Source organism: Microcaecilia unicolor, chromosome 7 (genome assembly GCF_901765095.1).
Source record: "Microcaecilia unicolor chromosome 7, aMicUni1.1, whole genome shotgun sequence".
NCBI classification, from domain to species: Eukaryota; Metazoa; Chordata; class Amphibia; order Gymnophiona; family Siphonopidae; genus Microcaecilia; species Microcaecilia unicolor.
The window spans coordinates 170575755-170595114 of record NC_044037.1 but is presented as its reverse complement, the minus strand read 5'-3'; the positions used below and the strand labels follow the sequence as shown (position 1 = coordinate 170595114).

The window sequence follows — 19360 nt, the reverse complement described above, 5'->3', positions numbered from 1 at the left end:
GCCAAGAATGAAATGGCTATTATCTGTTGCTTCCAGCTCTTAAGATGTTTATAAACTAATGGAGATTTGCTTTGGAACAAATTGTACACTCACAAGGCTTGTGAAAATTCTTCTAATGGCATCATGTTATACAGATACTGAACATTTCATGGTTATTAGGACTTTGATTGTAGTAAATTACAGAACAAATTATCAGTGTCATTGAGAGTCTCACTAACCCATTTGAAGCTCAGCGATAGTCTCTACCAATGACCAATCCAAACTGTAGCCACAGTGGGACTTGTCCATCAAGTTGTCTAGCACCTGCCGCACAGTCTGCCTCTCATCCACCATCATGGTCTTGGAACTGTCATCAGACATGTGCACGCGAATCACCAGCTACCAAGAGAAAAGCAGAGTACAGAAGGGGTTAACTCCAGTTATTGGATTTGCTCTGACTCATTTTCATTTTCTATACGTCCCTATGAACATGGGTAATACAAAAATACAGAAAATTGCAGCTCATGCTTAATAAATGATTCGCAAACAAAAGGACTTAAAACTGATGCAGTGCTGAGCTTCACAGAATATGCACGTTAAAATAATTCAAGATTTTAAACTATTTTGGGCTGTAAATGTACAATTAAAAACATATTATTAAATATAAAACATACTGGTTCTTCAAATCAAATACAAAGACTGACCAAAATTTTAAAATACATTATAAGGAACTGTCATTTAAAAACGCAAACTACTAACGATTGGCAACTTATAATTAAGACCCCCCGTTGAATGAATCACATGGCACACATTTACTATAATGAATATATATTGTTATCTCTGAAAGATCATTAAAACACAGCAGTGTTTTTTCTAAAAGAAAGCTAGTAGCAAACAGACATGTAGGCAACCAGTGAATCACTTTAGTTTCATAATACAAACCAATCCAAAATGTCAAAGCAAGAAGGGGAGCATAGTTTCTCCAAGCTCTTTTCCAAAGAATGAACTTATTTAAATATCATTCTCCAGATCTTCAAAAACCCATAAAGGCATCACAAAGCATACAATATGGACAGGCATGATCGTTAAAGTTCACCTTAACACACTGTGTGAGCTTTCACAATCTTGCCTACCTCCATATGTAAGTTTTGGGATCCATCTCTGAGCTTCTAAAGACATTCAGATTTACTTTATTCTAAAGATTTATTTGAATGCCATTCATCAACATACATACTGAGATCAGTGGAAGACAAATTAAAAAGTTTGTGTGTCAGAGAAATGAATGGGTAAAATGGGTAAGAATATCCAACACAATCCCAAACCACAATACATACTCAAATTGAAGCAAACATAATAAAAGGCTGCAGTTCTACTGAAGTCCTGACATAGGAATCTAACCTGTGCACTTGGGACTTGTATATGTAACCTGTCAGCACACTGCCAAGCAAGACTCTGAATCTACCAGGAGTTAATCTGGCCTGTTCATACAAGGGGAAGCAGTCCTCCAATACCATCAGCATAAACTGGCCTGCTGCCACATCAGAGTCCAGGAATTCAGGCAACATACAACATCCAGCTGGGCTGGCAGAACATTTACTGCAAATGGCACTACTCAACCACTGTACCCTAAGCACTCAAGGCACTCAAATTGCAACAATAATACCCCAGAATAATGCAAGATAAGTGACAGATGCAATCATGTTCACACAATCCTCATTAAATCATGTAATCCACCAAGTATGACTAGATTGTTTACCTGTTCATACAGAGTACTCAATAATAAAGACTGGCATGGAAGGGTGAGTGAGCTGCTCGGGCAACAGACGTGCATGAGGCAAGGGGAAGAGGCTACAATCAGACAGCCACCTTCTTACCCTCTCTCCACCCCAACAGGCCCAATTTCAACAGCTGCTCCACTGGCTACTTGGTGGCCTAAGCATATTGAGCCCAGCAACCAGACATGGATGCCCACATGGCCACCCTCCCTCACCAAGATAGAGGTAGCAGCATCCTCAGTTATGCAGAAATGTGTGCCTAGTACCTTAAAAAAAATAAAAGAAGAGAGAGAGAGGGAGAGAGAGAGGGAGGAACCTTTTGGAGTTAACGTGTATTGGTAGTTAAACTCTCCAATGTAACTGTATACATTATGGTGGGACTTCAGTCCAATTTTGGCTTGCCTCTCATTTTGGCATCAACAGCAGACAGGACTGTTAAGTTAGATTTTTATGATAGGTGAGTATTATTGGCAATATTTAATAATAACTGCTCTTTTATGGACCCTGCCATCCATCTCTTAGGTAGGCCCTCCTGAATCATTTTTACACTGATTAGAAAGAAGCTACAAGAGAGGTCTGAAAGCCTCTGAAACATCCAATTTTAGCTGTGGCCAAGAGACCACAATGAAGGATGCTGCTGGCAAATAACCTAACACAAACTGAAGAACAAGCTTACTAACTCCCCCCCCCCCCCCCCCCCCCCGTTTACAAAGCCGCGCTAGCGGATGAGGTGCGCTAATGCTGACACAGCTCATTTGTGTCTGCACTGCCGTGCGGCTTTGTAAACAGAGGGGTAAGACTTAAACAATACAATAATGATATAGCTCAGTTTTTGAGCTCCCATCAAATACACTTTCACCTTATCTAGTAGAACTACTATAAAACAGTCTTGGTAGGGAAAAAAAAACCCTATAATGTATCATGGGGGCAGTTTTAGCTATCCAGTTCTCCATTGTTTTTGTTTTTCACTTAAGAATAAAAAGTCTTCCTGGAAAACAAATCATCAAGCCAGTACTATCTACTTCGTTTCTAGCATTCCCAACATTACATCTGTGATGCATATGAGAGCATTCAAAACACTTTGACATTCTGCGGAGCAAATATAATCCCCACCTGATGAGTTAAGCAGATACGTTTCCATTTCTGAAACAACCAAGTACAATGTTCTTAAATGAAAAAGCTTTTCCTGTTCTGTCAGGATGGTTACATGTACAGTGATTCAATTGCCTCCTGGAGGTTTCAAGTGGTCTTACCTGCCGCATTATAAAATTAAACTCTTAGCAAGAAAGTTTTGCAGTCACATGACTTAGTAAAACTCACGTTTCCTATTTAGAAGTTATTTCCAAAGAAGCAAATTACATACCCGCAAGATAGTATGAATTCTTTGCTTCGGTCTTCACCGAGGAGGATTTGGGGGGGACACCGGTGCCGGAAAGAATATTTGAAGCGGGGGAGTCGGAGAAACTAAACAAATTCTCTGTAACCTTGGAGGATGTAATGGGTCAGTTCAGCAAGCTGAAGAGTAGTAAATCACCGGGACCTGATGGTATTCATCCCAGAGTATTAATAGAACTAAAAAATGAACTTGCGGAGCTACTGTTAGAAATATGCAATCTGTCCCTAAAATCGAGTGTAATACCGGAAGACTGGAGGGTAGCCAATGTTACTCCGATTTTTAAGAAAGGTTCCAGAGGAGATCCGGGAAATTATAGACCGGTGAGTCTGACGTCGGTGCCAGGCAAGATGGTGGAGGCTATTATTAAGAATAAAATTGCAGAGCATATACAAAAACATGGACTGATGAGACAAAGTCAGCACGGATTTAGTGAAGGGAAGTCTTGCCTCACCAATCTAATGCATTTTTTTGAGGGGGTAAGCAAACATGTGGACAATGGGGAGCCGGTTGATATTGTATATCTGGATTTTCAGAAGGCGTTTGACAAAGTGCCGCACGAAAGACTCCTGAAGAAATTGCAGAGTCATGGAATCGGAGGTAGGGTATTATTATGGATTAAGAACTGGTTGAAAGATAGGAAGCAGAGAGTAGGATTGCGTGGCCAGTATTCTCAGTGGAGGAGGGTAGTTAGTGGGGTCCCGCAGGGGTCTGTGCTGGGTCCGTTGCTTTTTAATGTATTTATAAATGACCTAGAGATGGGAATAACTAGTGAGGTAATTAAATTCGCCGATGACACAAAATTATTCAGGGTCGTCAAGTCGCAGGAGGAATGTGAACGATTACAGGAGGACCTTGCGAGACTGGGAGAATGGGCGTGCAAGTGGCAGATGAAGTTCAATGTTGACAAGTGCAAAGTGATGCATGTGGGTAAGAGGAACCCGAATTATAGCTACGTCTTGCAAGGTTCCGCGTTAGGAGTTACGGATCAAGAAAGGGATCTGGGTGTCGTCGTCGATGATACGCTGAAACCTTCTGCTCAGTGTGCTGCTGCGGCTAGGAAAGCGAATAGAATGTTGGGTGTTATTAGGAAGGGTATGGAGTCCAGGTGTGCGGATGTTATAATGCCGTTGTATCGCTCCATGGTGCGACCGCACCTGGAGTATTGTGTTCAGTACTGGTCTCCGTATCTCAAAAAAGATATAGTAGAATTGGAAAAGGTACAGCGAAGGGCGACGAAAATGATAGTGGGGATGGGACGACTTTCCTATGAAGAGAGGCTGAGAAGGCTAGGGCTTTTCAGCTTGGAGAAGAGACGGCTGAGGGGAGATATGATAGAAGTGTATAAAATAATGAGTGGAATGGATCGGGTGGATGTGAAGCGACTGTTCACGCTATCCAAAAATACTAGGACTAGAGGGCATGAGTTGAAGCTACAGTGTGGTAAATTTAAAACGAATCGGAGAAAATTTTTCTTCACCCAACGTGTAATTAGACTCTGGAATTCATTGCCGGAGAACGTGGTACGGGCGGTTAGCTTGACGGAGTTTAAAAAGGGGTTAGATAGATTCCTAAAGGACAAGTCCATAGACCGCTATTAAATGGACTGGAAAAATTCCTCATTTTTAGGTATAACTTGTCTGGAATGTTTTTACGTTTGGGGAGCGTGCCAGGTGCCCTTGACCTGGATTGGCCACTGTCGGTGACAGGATGCTGGGCTAGATGGACCTTTGGTCTTTCCCAGTATGGCACTACTTATGTACTTATGTACTTATAGTCTGCTTTCAAATTACCCTTGAATAGTCTGCCACAGTGTTCAAATTAAAAAGAGGTTTCGAGGAGGTGTCCAAGTGAGACTGGGGAGTGATAACAACAGATAGTAATGATTATAATCTGTAAATGTTCTGACTGGCTGAAAGTTTGTGCTGAGCATGTACATTGAAAGGAGGCATGCATGACAATTATCATGTGGCCTGGAACAGCTAATAGCCAGTCGATTGGCTGATGGCTCAAGCAGTAGGTTCAAACAGGAAGTTTAGCTGATATAGTGTGGAAAGAGATGGTGCATGAAAGGGAAATGATTGTGTGGGTGCTGAGAAATTCTGATTCCTGAATAAAACATTCTCCTTGGATAAGAAGGGTGAGTGATTTGTGAAAATATTTTTGTTTCAGTGAACTTGTCAAAGTTTAGAGATGGGTGAATAAAACCTAATTAAAAACATATCAGCGAGAGATAAATATATAATCCTCACATACCAAAATCTGATGATTTAGCTGTTTTCTTCTGAATTTAGGTCTGTTGAAACCTGTGGAGCATGGGAAGGGGGGTGGGCTTGGGAAAGGCAGGGGAGATGCTAGAGAGGAGAGGGGGGAGAGGGGGGAGCAGTGTTGGACCCAGATATGGAGGAGAGGCAGAGATAAGGAGAAATGTGGGACCCAGCCTCAACTTATACATGGGTCAAAGCATTTTTGGCCATTTTTAGTCCTAAAACTGCCCTCTACTTATACATGAGACTTATAGATAAGTATATACGATACTCTGACACTCATTTCCAGTGTAGTCAAAGAGCTTGCACTTTGCATTAAAGCAAAATCAGACTGCTCATTCACTCCATAATAAATCAGCCCTTGACAACAAGTGGTCTATTAACAAACATCACTTAACACATGGAATGCATGTGGACCCCAACATAGGGAGTGTAATGCACAGTATTCACTAACATGCAGGGTCATTATTCTTTGCCAGATAGCATTAGAACAATTTGAAATATTAATAACCAGAGTGATAAGTTCATTTTAAAAAATATTTTAATACTATCATGGTTTCCATATCTCAAAGTTTACTTCACCCGTGGTTGTTCACTCTCTGGCTCCTGACTTACGCATGTTAAAGGATCTATCCTGTAGTTACTTTGACTACTTAACCCTTTGTACTAGGGATTCAAACCTTTACAGGTCACGGTTACCATACAAAATACTTTTAAAAGTTGCTATTCGGTGCAACAAATACCACCATGTAATCCCTCTCCTTCATGAAGAGCACTGGCTTCCAGTTGCCTATAGGGTACCATTCAATATGTTTATGTTTATTTGGTATTTAATGTACCACTTTTTGATTAGCACCACAAGATCCTTACTATTGCTCACCATATCTTTTACTCTGGTTTACCCACTATCCTTTCTAGCTTGTTAGTCTCCTATACACCCCCCCCCCCCCCCACACACACACACAAATGTTCAATCCTCCCAGCATAATCTATTGACTCCCTCCTTTCACTGTTTTGTCTGGCTCGAGAGCAAACATGCTTCCTGCTTCAGTTTCCACTCTGGAACAGCTTTCTGTTATATATTAGATTTAAGATCTCTAAGGAAGTTTAGCGCTTTCTTAAAGACTTACTACCATATTCATAACCTTGGCTTCTTTTCTCTCTCTTTGTTTTTTTAACCTTTATTTTTTGTGCAGTTTTAACGCCAGAATAACAGTGTTAATTGTTCACAAGGGCAACAAAGAGAAATCACAAACATGAACATAATCTTAAGTTCCCTTCTCTCTCCCCCTCCCTCAATCTTGGATCTAAACTTTCCACTAACCATAAGTCTATACCAAGCAAGGCCAACTATTCATAAGGTAAAATGTACCTTATGAAAATACAAATACATTAAAGAAAACATATACAACAGTACATACAACTGGAACATTGCCTCCCACCCCCACTCCTCCTAATAACCCCTAAGGAGGTATACAATGATACTGCAAACTTCGAAAATAAAGTAGCTAACTCAACTATCCATTTCTCTCTCATTCCCATCATTTGCCCACCCAACCATAGTTACCCCATCTAAATTACGCCACGTCACAAAGGGTGCCCAAAGTTTTACCAAATTTAGCTAAAGTGCCCTATTTCTCTGTTGCTCAAAAAGTATATATTCCAAAGTTTATGATGTATAGTAACTCGATCTGGTATCCTAGAACAGTGATTCTCAAACCCGTCCTGGGGGGCCACAAGCCAATCAGGTTTTCAATATATCCCTACTGAACATGCATATATACTAATCCTTGTAATGAGATCCCTATATTACTACTACTACTTAGCATTTCTATAGCGCTGCCAGGGTTACACAGCGCTGTACAAGTTTAGACAAGGGGAAGGACAGTCCCTGCTCAAGAGAGCTTACAATCTAAAGGTAATAAGCTATGTAATCAGTGTATGTATCTGGAATGGGGAAGGTGGTTAGGCACCAAAAGCAAGAGAGAAGAGATGGACCTTGAGTAAGGACTTGAAAATGGGCAGGGAGGGCGCACGGCGTATGGGCTCAGGAAGTCTGTTCCAGGCATAAGGTGAGGCGAGGCAGAAGGGGCGGAGTCTGGAGTTAGCGGTGGTGGAGAAGGGTACAGATAGGAGTGATTTTTACTGAGAGCGGAGGTTACGGGTGGGAACATACGGGGAGAGGAGGGTAGAGAGGTAATGGGGGGCTGCAGATTGAGTGCACTTGAAGGTCAATAGGAGAAGCTTGAATTGTATACGGTAGTGGATCGGGAGCCAGTGAAGCGACTTGAGGAGAGGGGTGATATGAGAGTATCGGTTCACGCGGTAGATAAGACGTGCGGCGGAGTTTTGGACAGATTGAAGGGGGGATAGGTGGCTAAGCGGGAGGCCAGCGAGGAGAAGGTTGCAATAGTCAAGACGAGAGGTAAGGAGTGAGTGGACGAGAGTTCGGGTGGTTTGTTCAGAAAGGAATGGGCGAATTTTGCTAATATTATAGAGGAAGAAGCGACAGGTCTTAGCTGTCTGCTGGATATGGGCAGAGAAGGAGAGGGAGGAGTCGAAAATGACTCCGAGATTGCGGGCTGAAGTGACGGGGAGGATGAGGGCATTGTCAACAGAGACGGAGAGTGGGGGAAGAGGAGAAGAGGGTTTGGGTGGGAAGACAAGGAGCTCAGTCTTAGCCATGTTCAGTTTCAGATGCCGGTTGGACATCCAGGCAGCGATGTCGGAGAGGTAGGCCGAAACTTTGGCTTGGGTTTCGACTGTGATGTCGGGAGTGGAGAGGTAAAGCTGGGTGTCATCAGCATAGAGATGGTACTGGAATCCATGTGATGAGATCAAGGAGCCCAGGGAAGAGGTGTATATCGAGAAAAGAAGCGGTCCAAGGACAGATCCTTGAGGGACCCCAACAGAGAGCAGGACGGGGGTGGAAGAAGAGCCATTAGAAAATACTCTGAAGGTGCGATGGGAAAGATACGAGGAGAACCAGGAAAGGACGGAGCCCTGGAATCCAAATGAGGACAGTGTGTCAAGAAGTAACTTATGATTGACGGTGTCAAAGGCGGCAGATAGGTCTAGCTACAAATCTGAATAACACCTTAATAAAGTAACTACCCTTTGTTTGCTTTAAATTCTTTATTTTAAACTTTACCCCTAGAAAATCCACTCTTAATGTATACCAGGTCCTTTCTACTTCTCATGCATTCCATTCATCCATTCTATCACACTGCTTTCATACTACTACTTTACACTTTTTTGCACTCACTACTATTTATGCTCTTACACTTTTCCCTTGGAGACTTTATAATATGTATACATCTATATGCCAGATTATAACAATTGTTATCATTACAATTTGTGTGGCCCTTGTAATTGCTGATAAGCACACTGTGAATTAACTCCAGTTCTTTTATTTCAGTTCATTACGTGCTGAAGAGCTGCTTTTAACGCACTCTACCCTGTGTACTTCAGTTAAACTTGTTCCATAAGCATTCTTAAATGAATGTAATCACTGTTCTCCTTTTGTCCATACTTGATGTGCTTTTCCAAACACAAAATTGCTCCTTTGGTACCTCAGTGATGAGCTTCCATAATTAAATTCTGTTTGGGTACCACCGGGTCCTATTGACCCTATTATTAACACGTTTCAACAGTGGGTTTTACGAGATGTGTAGCAATTGGAAAAAAGCATAGGAAAGAATATGGGAATATGTCAGGAGATATGTGGCCAGCATTGAAAGAATTACAACAGGATAAATCTTTAGTGATTTCCCAGACGAATAAAGGGGGTGGAGTTATAGTGTAAGACAGCACACAATACAACATGGAAGCTGAGAACCAATTAGGTGATATAGTGTTTTATAAGGAATTAACCCAGGATCCCACAGAAGAATATCAGCGAGAGGTGGAGGCGCTGTTGAAACAGGATAATCAAGAAGGTACTATTTCTAGTAGAGAGTACAATACCTGTATAAACAATTCCCAACTGTTCCCCACATTTATTTTATCCCTAAAGTGCATATGGACATGAAAAAACCTCCAGGGTGACCTATAGTGAATGGTAAGTGTTCCGTTTGGGAACCTCTAACTCAGTACCTGGATTTTTATTTGGGGGCTGAAGTAGTAAAAATACTTTCATATGTCAAAGATTCTACACTCATGCTGAAACAGCTAAGGGATCTCCAATTACCCGAAGATCTATCTGTGACTCTTGTCACATTAGATGTAAATGCGTTGTATGCCAACATCCCCCCAGGCAGAGGCTTTACACGATTGATCTAAGGTTAAACACGATGAAATTGTCTGTAGCACAGGTGTCATTATTAAACCAAATGGCTAAATTGATCATCTCTAAAAATTATTTTACATATCAACAAAGATATTTTTTTGCAGATCAAGGGGGTCGCAATGGGGGCTACTGTAGCCCCCACAGTGGCATGCCTCTACATGGCCTCATTTGAGGAACAGTTTGTGAACAACAGTGTATACAGTTCATCTATTATCTCCTGGTGGACATATATAGACATCTTATTGATATGGAAAGGAGATCAGACATCTTTGAATGAATTTATTGGGTACTTGAATCAAGTCGATAGAAATATATCTTTTTCGAGCCACGTGGGTGGCCATGAGGCATGTTTTCTGGACACACACATCAGTTATGAAAAGGGCAAATTTAAAACGAGGATACAGAAAGCCCACGGACCGTTAACACCTTGCTTCATTATGAGAGTTACCATCCGCAAACATTGAAGAAAAGCATACCAGTGGGGCAATTCTTGAGAATCTGTAGATTATGTTCAGATAAACAAGACATTTTAGTACAATCAAAAGATATGAAGACACAGTTTCAACAGAGGGGATACCCTAGAAAAATAATCCACAAAGCGTTCAAGAGAACCCATAATGCACAGCAAACATGGCTGCTATTCCCAGAGAATAATTTAAAAAAAGGAGGGAAATGAGCTAACCTGTGTTCTGCTTATGGTCCGTGTTCTTTTAAGATTAAGAACATTATAAATAAACATTGACCCATTTTGGGAATTCTTGAAGGGTATAAAAAGAAACCTCGATACGCATACACTAGGGGGCAAAATATTGAAGAGAGATTGACTGGAAGAAATAGTAATCAAACCTTGGAGGGAGGTCACACCAGATGCATGGGGTGTGCATACTGTTAATACGCATGGGGAAACCAAATGGGTATATATATATATATATATAAAATCAAGTAAAGAATAAAAAGTGTTTCTGAAATATAAAACAGATTATAATTCCAGCATGCTAATTTATGCCATTATATGCCCATGCAGATTGTGGTATGTAGGGCAGACGATTAAAAAAGTAAAGCACCGTCTTGCTCAACACCTTAGCAACATTCGTTTTGCTAAAACAGATACTCTTTTGGTAGAACACTGGATATCACATAATCATGTGTTAACTGATCTCAGATTTTTGGTTTTAGTCCAATTTGAGGTAAACAATGGCGGTAATATTTTGTAGAAAATGATGCTAAGGAAACAGCGTCTGATATTTGAATGGCACACAGTGACCCCTACAGGGCTTAACAAAGAAGTTGAGTGGATGGGGATATGAGCTCAATGTCCATTGCAACTGAGGTAATCATGCCACCAGATTTAAGTAAGGCGCATGTGCTGGCATCCTGTAGAAGCGGCGCCATTGTTGCTGGGCACCTGTAGGAGTTCCACCCTGCAGAAGCAGCCTGATTCTTTTGACAAGGTAAAAAAAAGTTGTTAACTATTAAAATAAAAAAGATGTAAAGGTTTAAGAAGGAAAAGAAATAGGGTCTTTCTATGTTTTGTCTTGTTTATAGTTAAACCCCTGAAGACGCGGTAAAGTAAAACATATCGACTGCGTAGGGTTTGACGATTGTGATACAGTTCAAAAGAAACAAGATTTTCAACAATGTGAGTTGGTGATTTGAATTTGATTATGGAGGCTCATTACTGAGGTACCGAAGGAGCAATTTCGTGTTTGGAAGAGCACATCAGGTATGGACAAGAGGGGGAAAGGGAAATGGGACTTCATATACTGCCTTTCTGAGGTTTTTGCAACTACATTCAAAGCGGTTTACATATATTCAGGTACTTATTTTGTACCAGGGGCAATGGAGGGTTAAGTTACTTGCCCAGATTCACAAGGAGCTGCAGTGGGACTCGAACTCGGTTCCCCAGGATCAAAGTCCACTGCACTAACCACTAGGTTACTCCTCCACAAGAGGAGACCAGTGATTACATTCCTTTAAGAATGCTTATGGAATAACTGTAACTGAAGTATATAGGGCAGGAGTGCATTAAAAGCAGCTCTTCAGCACGGAATGAACTGATATAAAAGAACTGGAGTTAATTCACAGTGTCCTTATCAGCAATTACAAGGGCCACACAAATTGTAATAACACTTGTTATAATCTGGCATATAGATCTATATATATTACATAGTAACATAGTAACATAGTAGATGACGGCAGAAAAAGACCTGCATGGTCCATCCAGTCTGCCCAACAAGATAAACTCATATGTGTATACTTTACCTTGATTTGTACCTGCCTTTTTCAGGGCACAGACCGTACAAGTCTGCCCAGCAGTATTTCCCGCCTCCCAACCACCAGTTCCGCCTCCCACCTCCGGCTCTGGCACAGACCGTATAAGTCTGCCCTCCACTATCCTCGCCTCCCAACTACCAACCTCTCTTCCCCCACCTGTCCTTTAACCTCACCTTTTATTCCCTTATCCTTAATTATTCTGTCTGTTTACCTGTCTTATCTAGATTGTAAGCTCTTTGAGCAGGGACTGTCTTTTTTTGTGTATGGTGTACAGCGCTGCGTATGCCTTGTAGCGCTATAGAAATGATAAATAGTAGTAGTAGTAGGCAGCAGTAGGGATCAGTGGCGTTCTATGGTTCACTTGTCACCCGGGCTGGATCGCTGCTGCTGCTGCGCGCACCCCCCCCCCCCAGCTGCAGGGCAACACGGCACACACCCCCAGCGTGACACGGCGACACGGCACCCCCCCCCCCGACCCAGTCCCCACCTGTCTACCAGCTCCGTCCTCCTGGCACATCGCACGACTCTGCAGTGCTGTAAAAGAAGAAAATCGCCTCGTTGGCCCCTCCCCCACTGTGTCCCGCCCTCTGATGTAACGTCCTATTTCCTCGAGGGCGGGACAGAGAGTGAGGGAAGGGCCGACGAGGCGATCCTCCTCTCTCACAGCAGCGCAGACGCGAGGCGCCGCACCACACAGCTGCTGGGTGGGATGGAGCTGGTAGGGACTTGCTAGCAGAGCACCCCTCCACCCGTTGACACCCGGGGCGTACCGCCCCGCCCTTGCTACGCCACTGGTAGGAATCAAACCCAGTTCACCAGGTCCACAACCTAGTTTACATTATATACTTTGTTACTGTATTTTTTTTTTTATAAAGTCTCCAAGGGAAAAGTGTAAGAGCATAAATAGTAGTGAGTGAAAAAAAGTGTGAAGTAGTAGTATGAAAGCAGTGTGATAGAATGGATGAATGGAATGCATGAGAAGTAGAAAGGACCTGGTATACATTAAGAATGGATTTTCTAGGGGTAAAGTTTAAAATAAAGAATTTAAAGCAAACAAAAGGTAGTTAATTTATTAAGGTGTTACTGAACATGCATGAGAGATTTGCATTCCTGCTACCTCCATTGTATGCAAATCTCTCTCATGCATGTTCAGTAGGGATATCCTGAAAACCATGGCTGGTGGTCCCCCAGGACAGGTTTGAGAACCACTATTCTAAAGGACTTCAAATATCTAGCCACTTCTCATCTAGCAGCTGCTATACAATGAGTTAGCAGTACTGCTGTCTTTTTATCCATTCATGATGGAACAATTTGTAACAAACATTTCTTCATAGGCAAAGGTACGCTGTCACCCAGGGTTTCCTTAAGTTGTCCAAAAATATCCCAGAAGACCTGGATCTTGAGGCAGGGACACCACATATGAATCCTGCTACCCTCCCCTCCCACCTTGGGGAGGAGCTACTATTCACACTGACCTAAGAGGAGTTAAATGCCAACGATATATTATTTTTATGCCGTTTTCCACCAGGTTAGATGAATCTGAAAGCTTATGAGTAGCTTGTTATACCTTCTTCCCCACCTACCTTCTTTTCCCATTGGACTTGATGTTTAAACTTATCTTTCTGAGCCCCATTGCTTATGATTGATTACCTGTCACTCTAAAAATGTTTTTTGTTGTTTTGTTTTTTGTTTGTTTGTTTTGGGGGTACTTTATGTATAAAATATTCAATACACATTAAACACAAAACAATGCAACTATAATAAAATAAAACCCACAACCCCCCCCCCCCCCACACACACACAAAGTGATACATGACACAAAAAAGGAATAGAAGTTCATAATCCCATAGAAACAGAAAAGATTCTAGACACAAATAATACAACAGGTAATACTATACCATCCAACTCCAGCATGTCACATATCGAAACCTGATAGCTATACAAAAAAACACAGCATGAAAGTCAAAATAATAGGGCTCCCAGAAAGAAAAAACATAAGTAAAACAGCCCAATAAGGCCTAAGCCCAGAGTTGCTTTTACACCAAGCCACAAACAATTTACAGTGTTTTCCAAAAGATGGCAAATAACCATGTTTAAAGGCTATAAGTGGAGTGGAGGAGTGGCCTAGTGCTTAGGGTGGTGGACTTTGGTCCTGGGGAACTGAGGAACTGAGTTCGATGCCCACTTCAGGCACAGGCAGCTCCCTGTGACTCTGGGCAAGTCACTTAACCCTCCATTGCCCCGGGTATAAATAAGTACCTGTATACAATATGTAAGCCGCATTGAGCCTACCATGAGTGGGAAAGCGCGGGGTACAAATGTAACAAAAAAAAATAAGTATGCTTAAGTAGCAGGCATGTCCAAGTATTGACTTAAAATTAGGTACATATGGTGTTTTCTAAGATGCCCAACACCAGGTAGTCTCCATATGGATGATCGCTAAACAAGGAAAGAGAATCCAAAGTTGTGAGGGCATCAGTTTTGAATTCCGCCACTGCAACAGGAATAACTTTGGGTCCACAGGCAACTGCACTCTTAAGATAGTCGAAAGCAATTTATTACATTGCAACCAGAAGATTATAGGGCAATCCCACCAAATGTGAATATAGGAACCTATACCTCCATACCCTCTCCAGCAAGCAGAAGAAAGTTTAGTGGAGAATTTAAGTAGAGAGGTGTGGTAGCCGTGTTAGTCCACTCTTAAAGGTTATCAATAGAAATCAAACAAAATAAAACATGGAAAAGAAAATAAGATGATACCTTTTTTAATGGACATAACTTAATACATTTCTTGATTAGCTTTCGAAGGTTGCCCCTTCTTCCTCAGATCGGAAATAAGCAAATGTGGTAGCAGATAGTATATATGATAGAAACATCAAAGCATTACTTTGACAGTCTGACAGAGTGGGAGGGTGGGGGTATGCATGGGGACATCAAAGCATTTCATTGATATTTTAACAGAATGGGTGTTGGTAGGTGAGAGGAGGGTAATAAACAGAGAAATAAACAGAGGAATACAGCTTTATGTTTTATATGGGCACTGCAATGGGCACCAGGACAGCACCCCAATATGCCAACCTTTTTATGGCTGAGCTGGAAGAGACATTTCTGAATACATAGCAGACCAAACCTCTAAAACACTACCGGTACATCGATGACATTTTTATGATTTGGACAGAGGGGGAAGAAACTCTGAAACAATTTTACTATTCCTTCAATACATACCATCCTACAATCAGATTCAAAATTGACTACTCCCCAGAAAAGGTCAATTTTTTGGACACCACAGTCTCAATCAGTGATGGCTGTATACAAACATCTATATACAAGAAACCCACAGACAGATACAGCTACTTCCACAACTCCAGCTTCCACCCTTCACATACAAAAAGATCCATTATTTACAGCCAAGCCACAAGATACCAGCGTATCTGCTCGGACCCAGAGGATAGAGACAGACACCTTGAAACCCTGACTGCATCCTTCAAACAGAAAGGCTACAACCCCAAAATAATCTCCAAGAATATTGCCTCCTCCCTCAAAACACCCAGGGAAAATCTGCTACAGTACAAAGAAAAAAAAAAGCCAACGACAGAATTCCCCTTGTAGTGACATACAACCCAGAGCTGGAGAAACTGAGGAAAACCATAAGAGACCTACAGCCACTACTTCAGGAAGATGAATTACTGAAAGAGATATTCCCATTCCCCACCAGTGCTGGCCTTCCGACAGCCACCAAATTTAAAACACAAGCTGATCAGAAGTAAACTTCCAACACAGACGGAAAAAGAAAAGGGCACGTTCCCGTGTAACACAGCCAGCTGCAATCTATGCCAAAACATTTCACAAGACCCCACAGTCATTCACAAAGGAAAAATATTCAACATAAAGGACTATTTTACATGCTCATCTTCCAATGTGGTATATATCATTCAGTGTAAGAAATGTAACGAAGGATGCTATATTGGAGAAACAGGCCAGATGCTTAAGACAAGATTCAATCTGCACAGACATCACATGAAAATAGCCGGTGCCAGTCAGGCCCCCACCCCTGTGGGCCAACACTTCACAAGACCAGAACACTGCACCAGTGATTTCACAGTAAGAATACTGAAAGGTAATTTTAAAACAATACAGGAACGTAAGACCTTTGAAATAAGAATGACTGAATATTTTGACACCCAACAAACAGGACTTAATAAGGATCTGGGTTTTCTAACTCATTATAAAACATAAAGCTGTATTTCTCTGTTTATTACCCTCCTCTCACCTACCAACACCCATTCTGTTAGAATATCAATGAAATGCTTTGATGTCCCCATGCATACCTCCACCCTCCCACTCTGTCAGACTGTCAAAGTAATGCTTTGTGGAGAATTTAGAAAGCCTCTCAGGACAGAGGTACCATCTGTAGAGCACCTTAAGTTCTTGCTCCAATAGATTTGCAGAAATTGAGATTTTAGAGGTGTTCAAGTATGATTTGGCGATCAGCTTCCCATGAGAGTCACTCTTCCGCAGAACCTCTTCCAATGGGGTCAATCCCCCCCCCCCCCCCCCGCCAGGTCCCAACCAGTTGGCTATGAAGTAAATGACAGGCCTGAGATAAGCATAAAAGTCCTTAGAAGGCAGATCAAAGCTATCTCTCAGTTGCTGGAATGAAAGTAGTAGAGCTCACCAATCCTGCAAAGTCCTCAGCACTCCCAATCACCTAGCACCCTATAATTCCAATCAGGTTCCCACGAAATAAAATGCAGAGGAGATCGCATATGACAGCCTCCTAGAGCCCAGCAACCTTCCCCGCACAATACCCCAAATGGCAAATATATGATTAAGAAAGGAAGATGCTCCAGTGAGCAACTTGTAACCTATACTGTTCTATGCGCACTCACACTTTTGGCTCAGCAGTATGCCATTCTATGTTAGTCCATATTTGGGCCGCCCAATAATAGTTTAAAAGGTCTGGGACCCACAACCCTCCCTGGGAACAGGGACAAAACAATCTGCCTAGAAATCCTCGGAGGCCGCCTCCTCCAAATATACGAAAAGATTTACCTTTGAAGGCCCTTCAGTCTAGTAGGAGGGATCCTAATAGGAAGAGTCTGAAATAAATCCAGAAGCTTAGCAAGGGTCATCATTTTGCACATAGCAATTCTCATTTATACACTTAAATCACAATAAATTCCCCAAACCTTGTAATTCTTTAATTATCTCTGTTAAAAACTGCTCAGAGCACAAGACAGTAAAAATAATACTGTTTGTAAACAAGGAGATTTGAATCCTTCCCCATCCAATTTGCAATCCAGAAATTCTGCCCCGGCCCCTAATTTTAGCTGCAAAAGGTTCTAAAAAGACAAGACAAATAAGGGTGAGGGGGGACAACCTTGCCTGACCCACTGTGTTGAAGAATAGAGCTCTGAATAGCTTTCATTTATTCTAACATGAGCTCGAGGGGACTTATGAAGGGCTTAGGTCCAAGAAAGGAAATTAGTTCCCAAACCCAAATGCTACATGGTTTTTAAAATGAAGGCCCATTCTACTCCACTGAACTCTTTATCAGCGTCGATATTATGTAAAAGCATTCATTCATTGCTGCTTTGGGCTTTCCAAATCAGATTTACCAGCTTCCACACATTTTCTCCTGTTTGATATCCAGGCACAAAGCCAGATCTTCATGAACTATTTCAGCCATATACCTATTTAATCTTTTTGTTAGCTATCTTAGATAGGAGTTTAACATACAAATTAAAAAGAAAGCTTGGCCTATACAATCCACATCGTGTTGGCTCTTTAACCTGCTTGTGTATTAATATAATAACTGCTTCAGACATTGAATCAGCTAAATTCTCTCCCCTCAGCATTAAGCAAGTGCATTAAATGCTCAAATATCAAGGAAGCATAGGTCTTATAAAATCTTTCAGAAAGGCCATCTTGATCAGGTGCCTTGCTAGGGTGAAGCTCCCTTAACGCAGCAATCACTTCCTCTGCGTTGAACCTCTTTAATAGGCATGCACTCGGATAGGTTTCAATCCCATTTCTGCTATAGTCTTATGAGGTGTGTAAGTCTGCAAAGAATTTTACCAACTGCTGCTGCAAATTCTGCAATTTATGAAAAGGGTCTACCATTCTAACCCCCCTCCCCCCCCATCCCCGGTATCTGGAGAATGATTTTTCAGCCACTGCTGCTTAAGCTGACACTGACAGGTGAGCAAACGACGCATGATTGTCTTGTTCAAAATATCTCTTCCTTGCCCTGTCCAAGTCATTAGATATCTGCTCTACAGGCCTTGCCTGGAGATGGCCTTGAGATCCATCAGCTTTTTCAAATTAGCTTTAGAGGGGTTCTCTTTATTAACTCTATCAGAATTTGCTATTTTGGCTGTGAAGTGCCGAACCTCCTCCTCCCTTTCTTTTTTGAGATTGCTCGCCCACATGATAAACTTTCCCCTCATTACAGCCTTAAATCCATCCCACATCCCCTTTTTCAAAACCTCCTGCTCTACATTTAGTTCAGAGTAATATCCTTTTCAATGCTCCGCTGAACTTCGTCTCTATCTAACAATGTTTTGATCAGCTTCGAAAATCTCCTAAAGTCACCAACCAGAGGCATGATCTGACCATATTATGTCTCCTATTCCTGCTCCTCTAACTTGCTGAATTGCAGTCTTGTCCAATAGCCACAAATTAATGCTTACAAAGGTTGTTGAGTAAATGAGAATAATGTGTATTGGCGCTGCCAGGGGTGCGATCCTCGCCATTTGTCCACCAACTCCATCTGTTTGATAAACGCTCTGAGGACAATTTTACCCTTTTCCCCATGTGTAATTTTGGCAGATCTATCCAAGCTTGAGTCACAGTGAAATTGAAATTTCCCCTAGTTTTCCATACAGCCTCATTCTGCTCCATCAGCTGGAGCCCCAGTTCTTCAAACAAAATTCTCCTTGCTTAGAATCTGGGGTATAGACACACAGCAGGTTATATTTTTGTTGGCCCATATCAGCCTGAACAATCAGGAAACACCCTCCAGGAACTTTAAGCCTTTCTTGCTCTCGTCAACATTGGATGCTATGACATCTGGAAACCTGGAAATTTTACTAAGTGCTCATCTTTCCTTAGCAATCTAGTTCCTTGAAAGAAAAAAAATAAATGCTTTCAACCTAACAATCTCTTCATAAAGGCGGTTAATAAATCCCAATAAATAAACAAACTGAGGGGCCCTTTTACTAAACCATGGAAGGGCCTATGCACGTACAGCGTGCGCCAAATCGACATTACTCCCCGGCTAGCGCGTGAGCCAGGCAGTAATTCCAAATTTGGCGCATATCGAATCCCGCGGTAGAAAATAATTTTCTATTTTCTACCATGGGTCACTTACCTGGCGGTAAAC

The 19360-nt window shown here is 41.8% G+C and overlaps 1 protein-coding gene across 1 annotated transcript in view; it reads right to left on the bottom strand.

The window, feature by feature from the left end:
- RAPH1 (Ras association (RalGDS/AF-6) and pleckstrin homology domains 1) overlaps window positions 1-19360 on the bottom strand; it is a 629351-nt gene that overhangs the window by 190185 nt on the left and 419806 nt on the right. The window contains exon 7 of the mRNA XM_030209745.1: window positions 219-378. Coding sequence (XP_030065605.1) covers window positions 219-378 — 160 coding nt within the window. The remainder of the gene's footprint in view (window positions 1-218; window positions 379-19360) is intronic.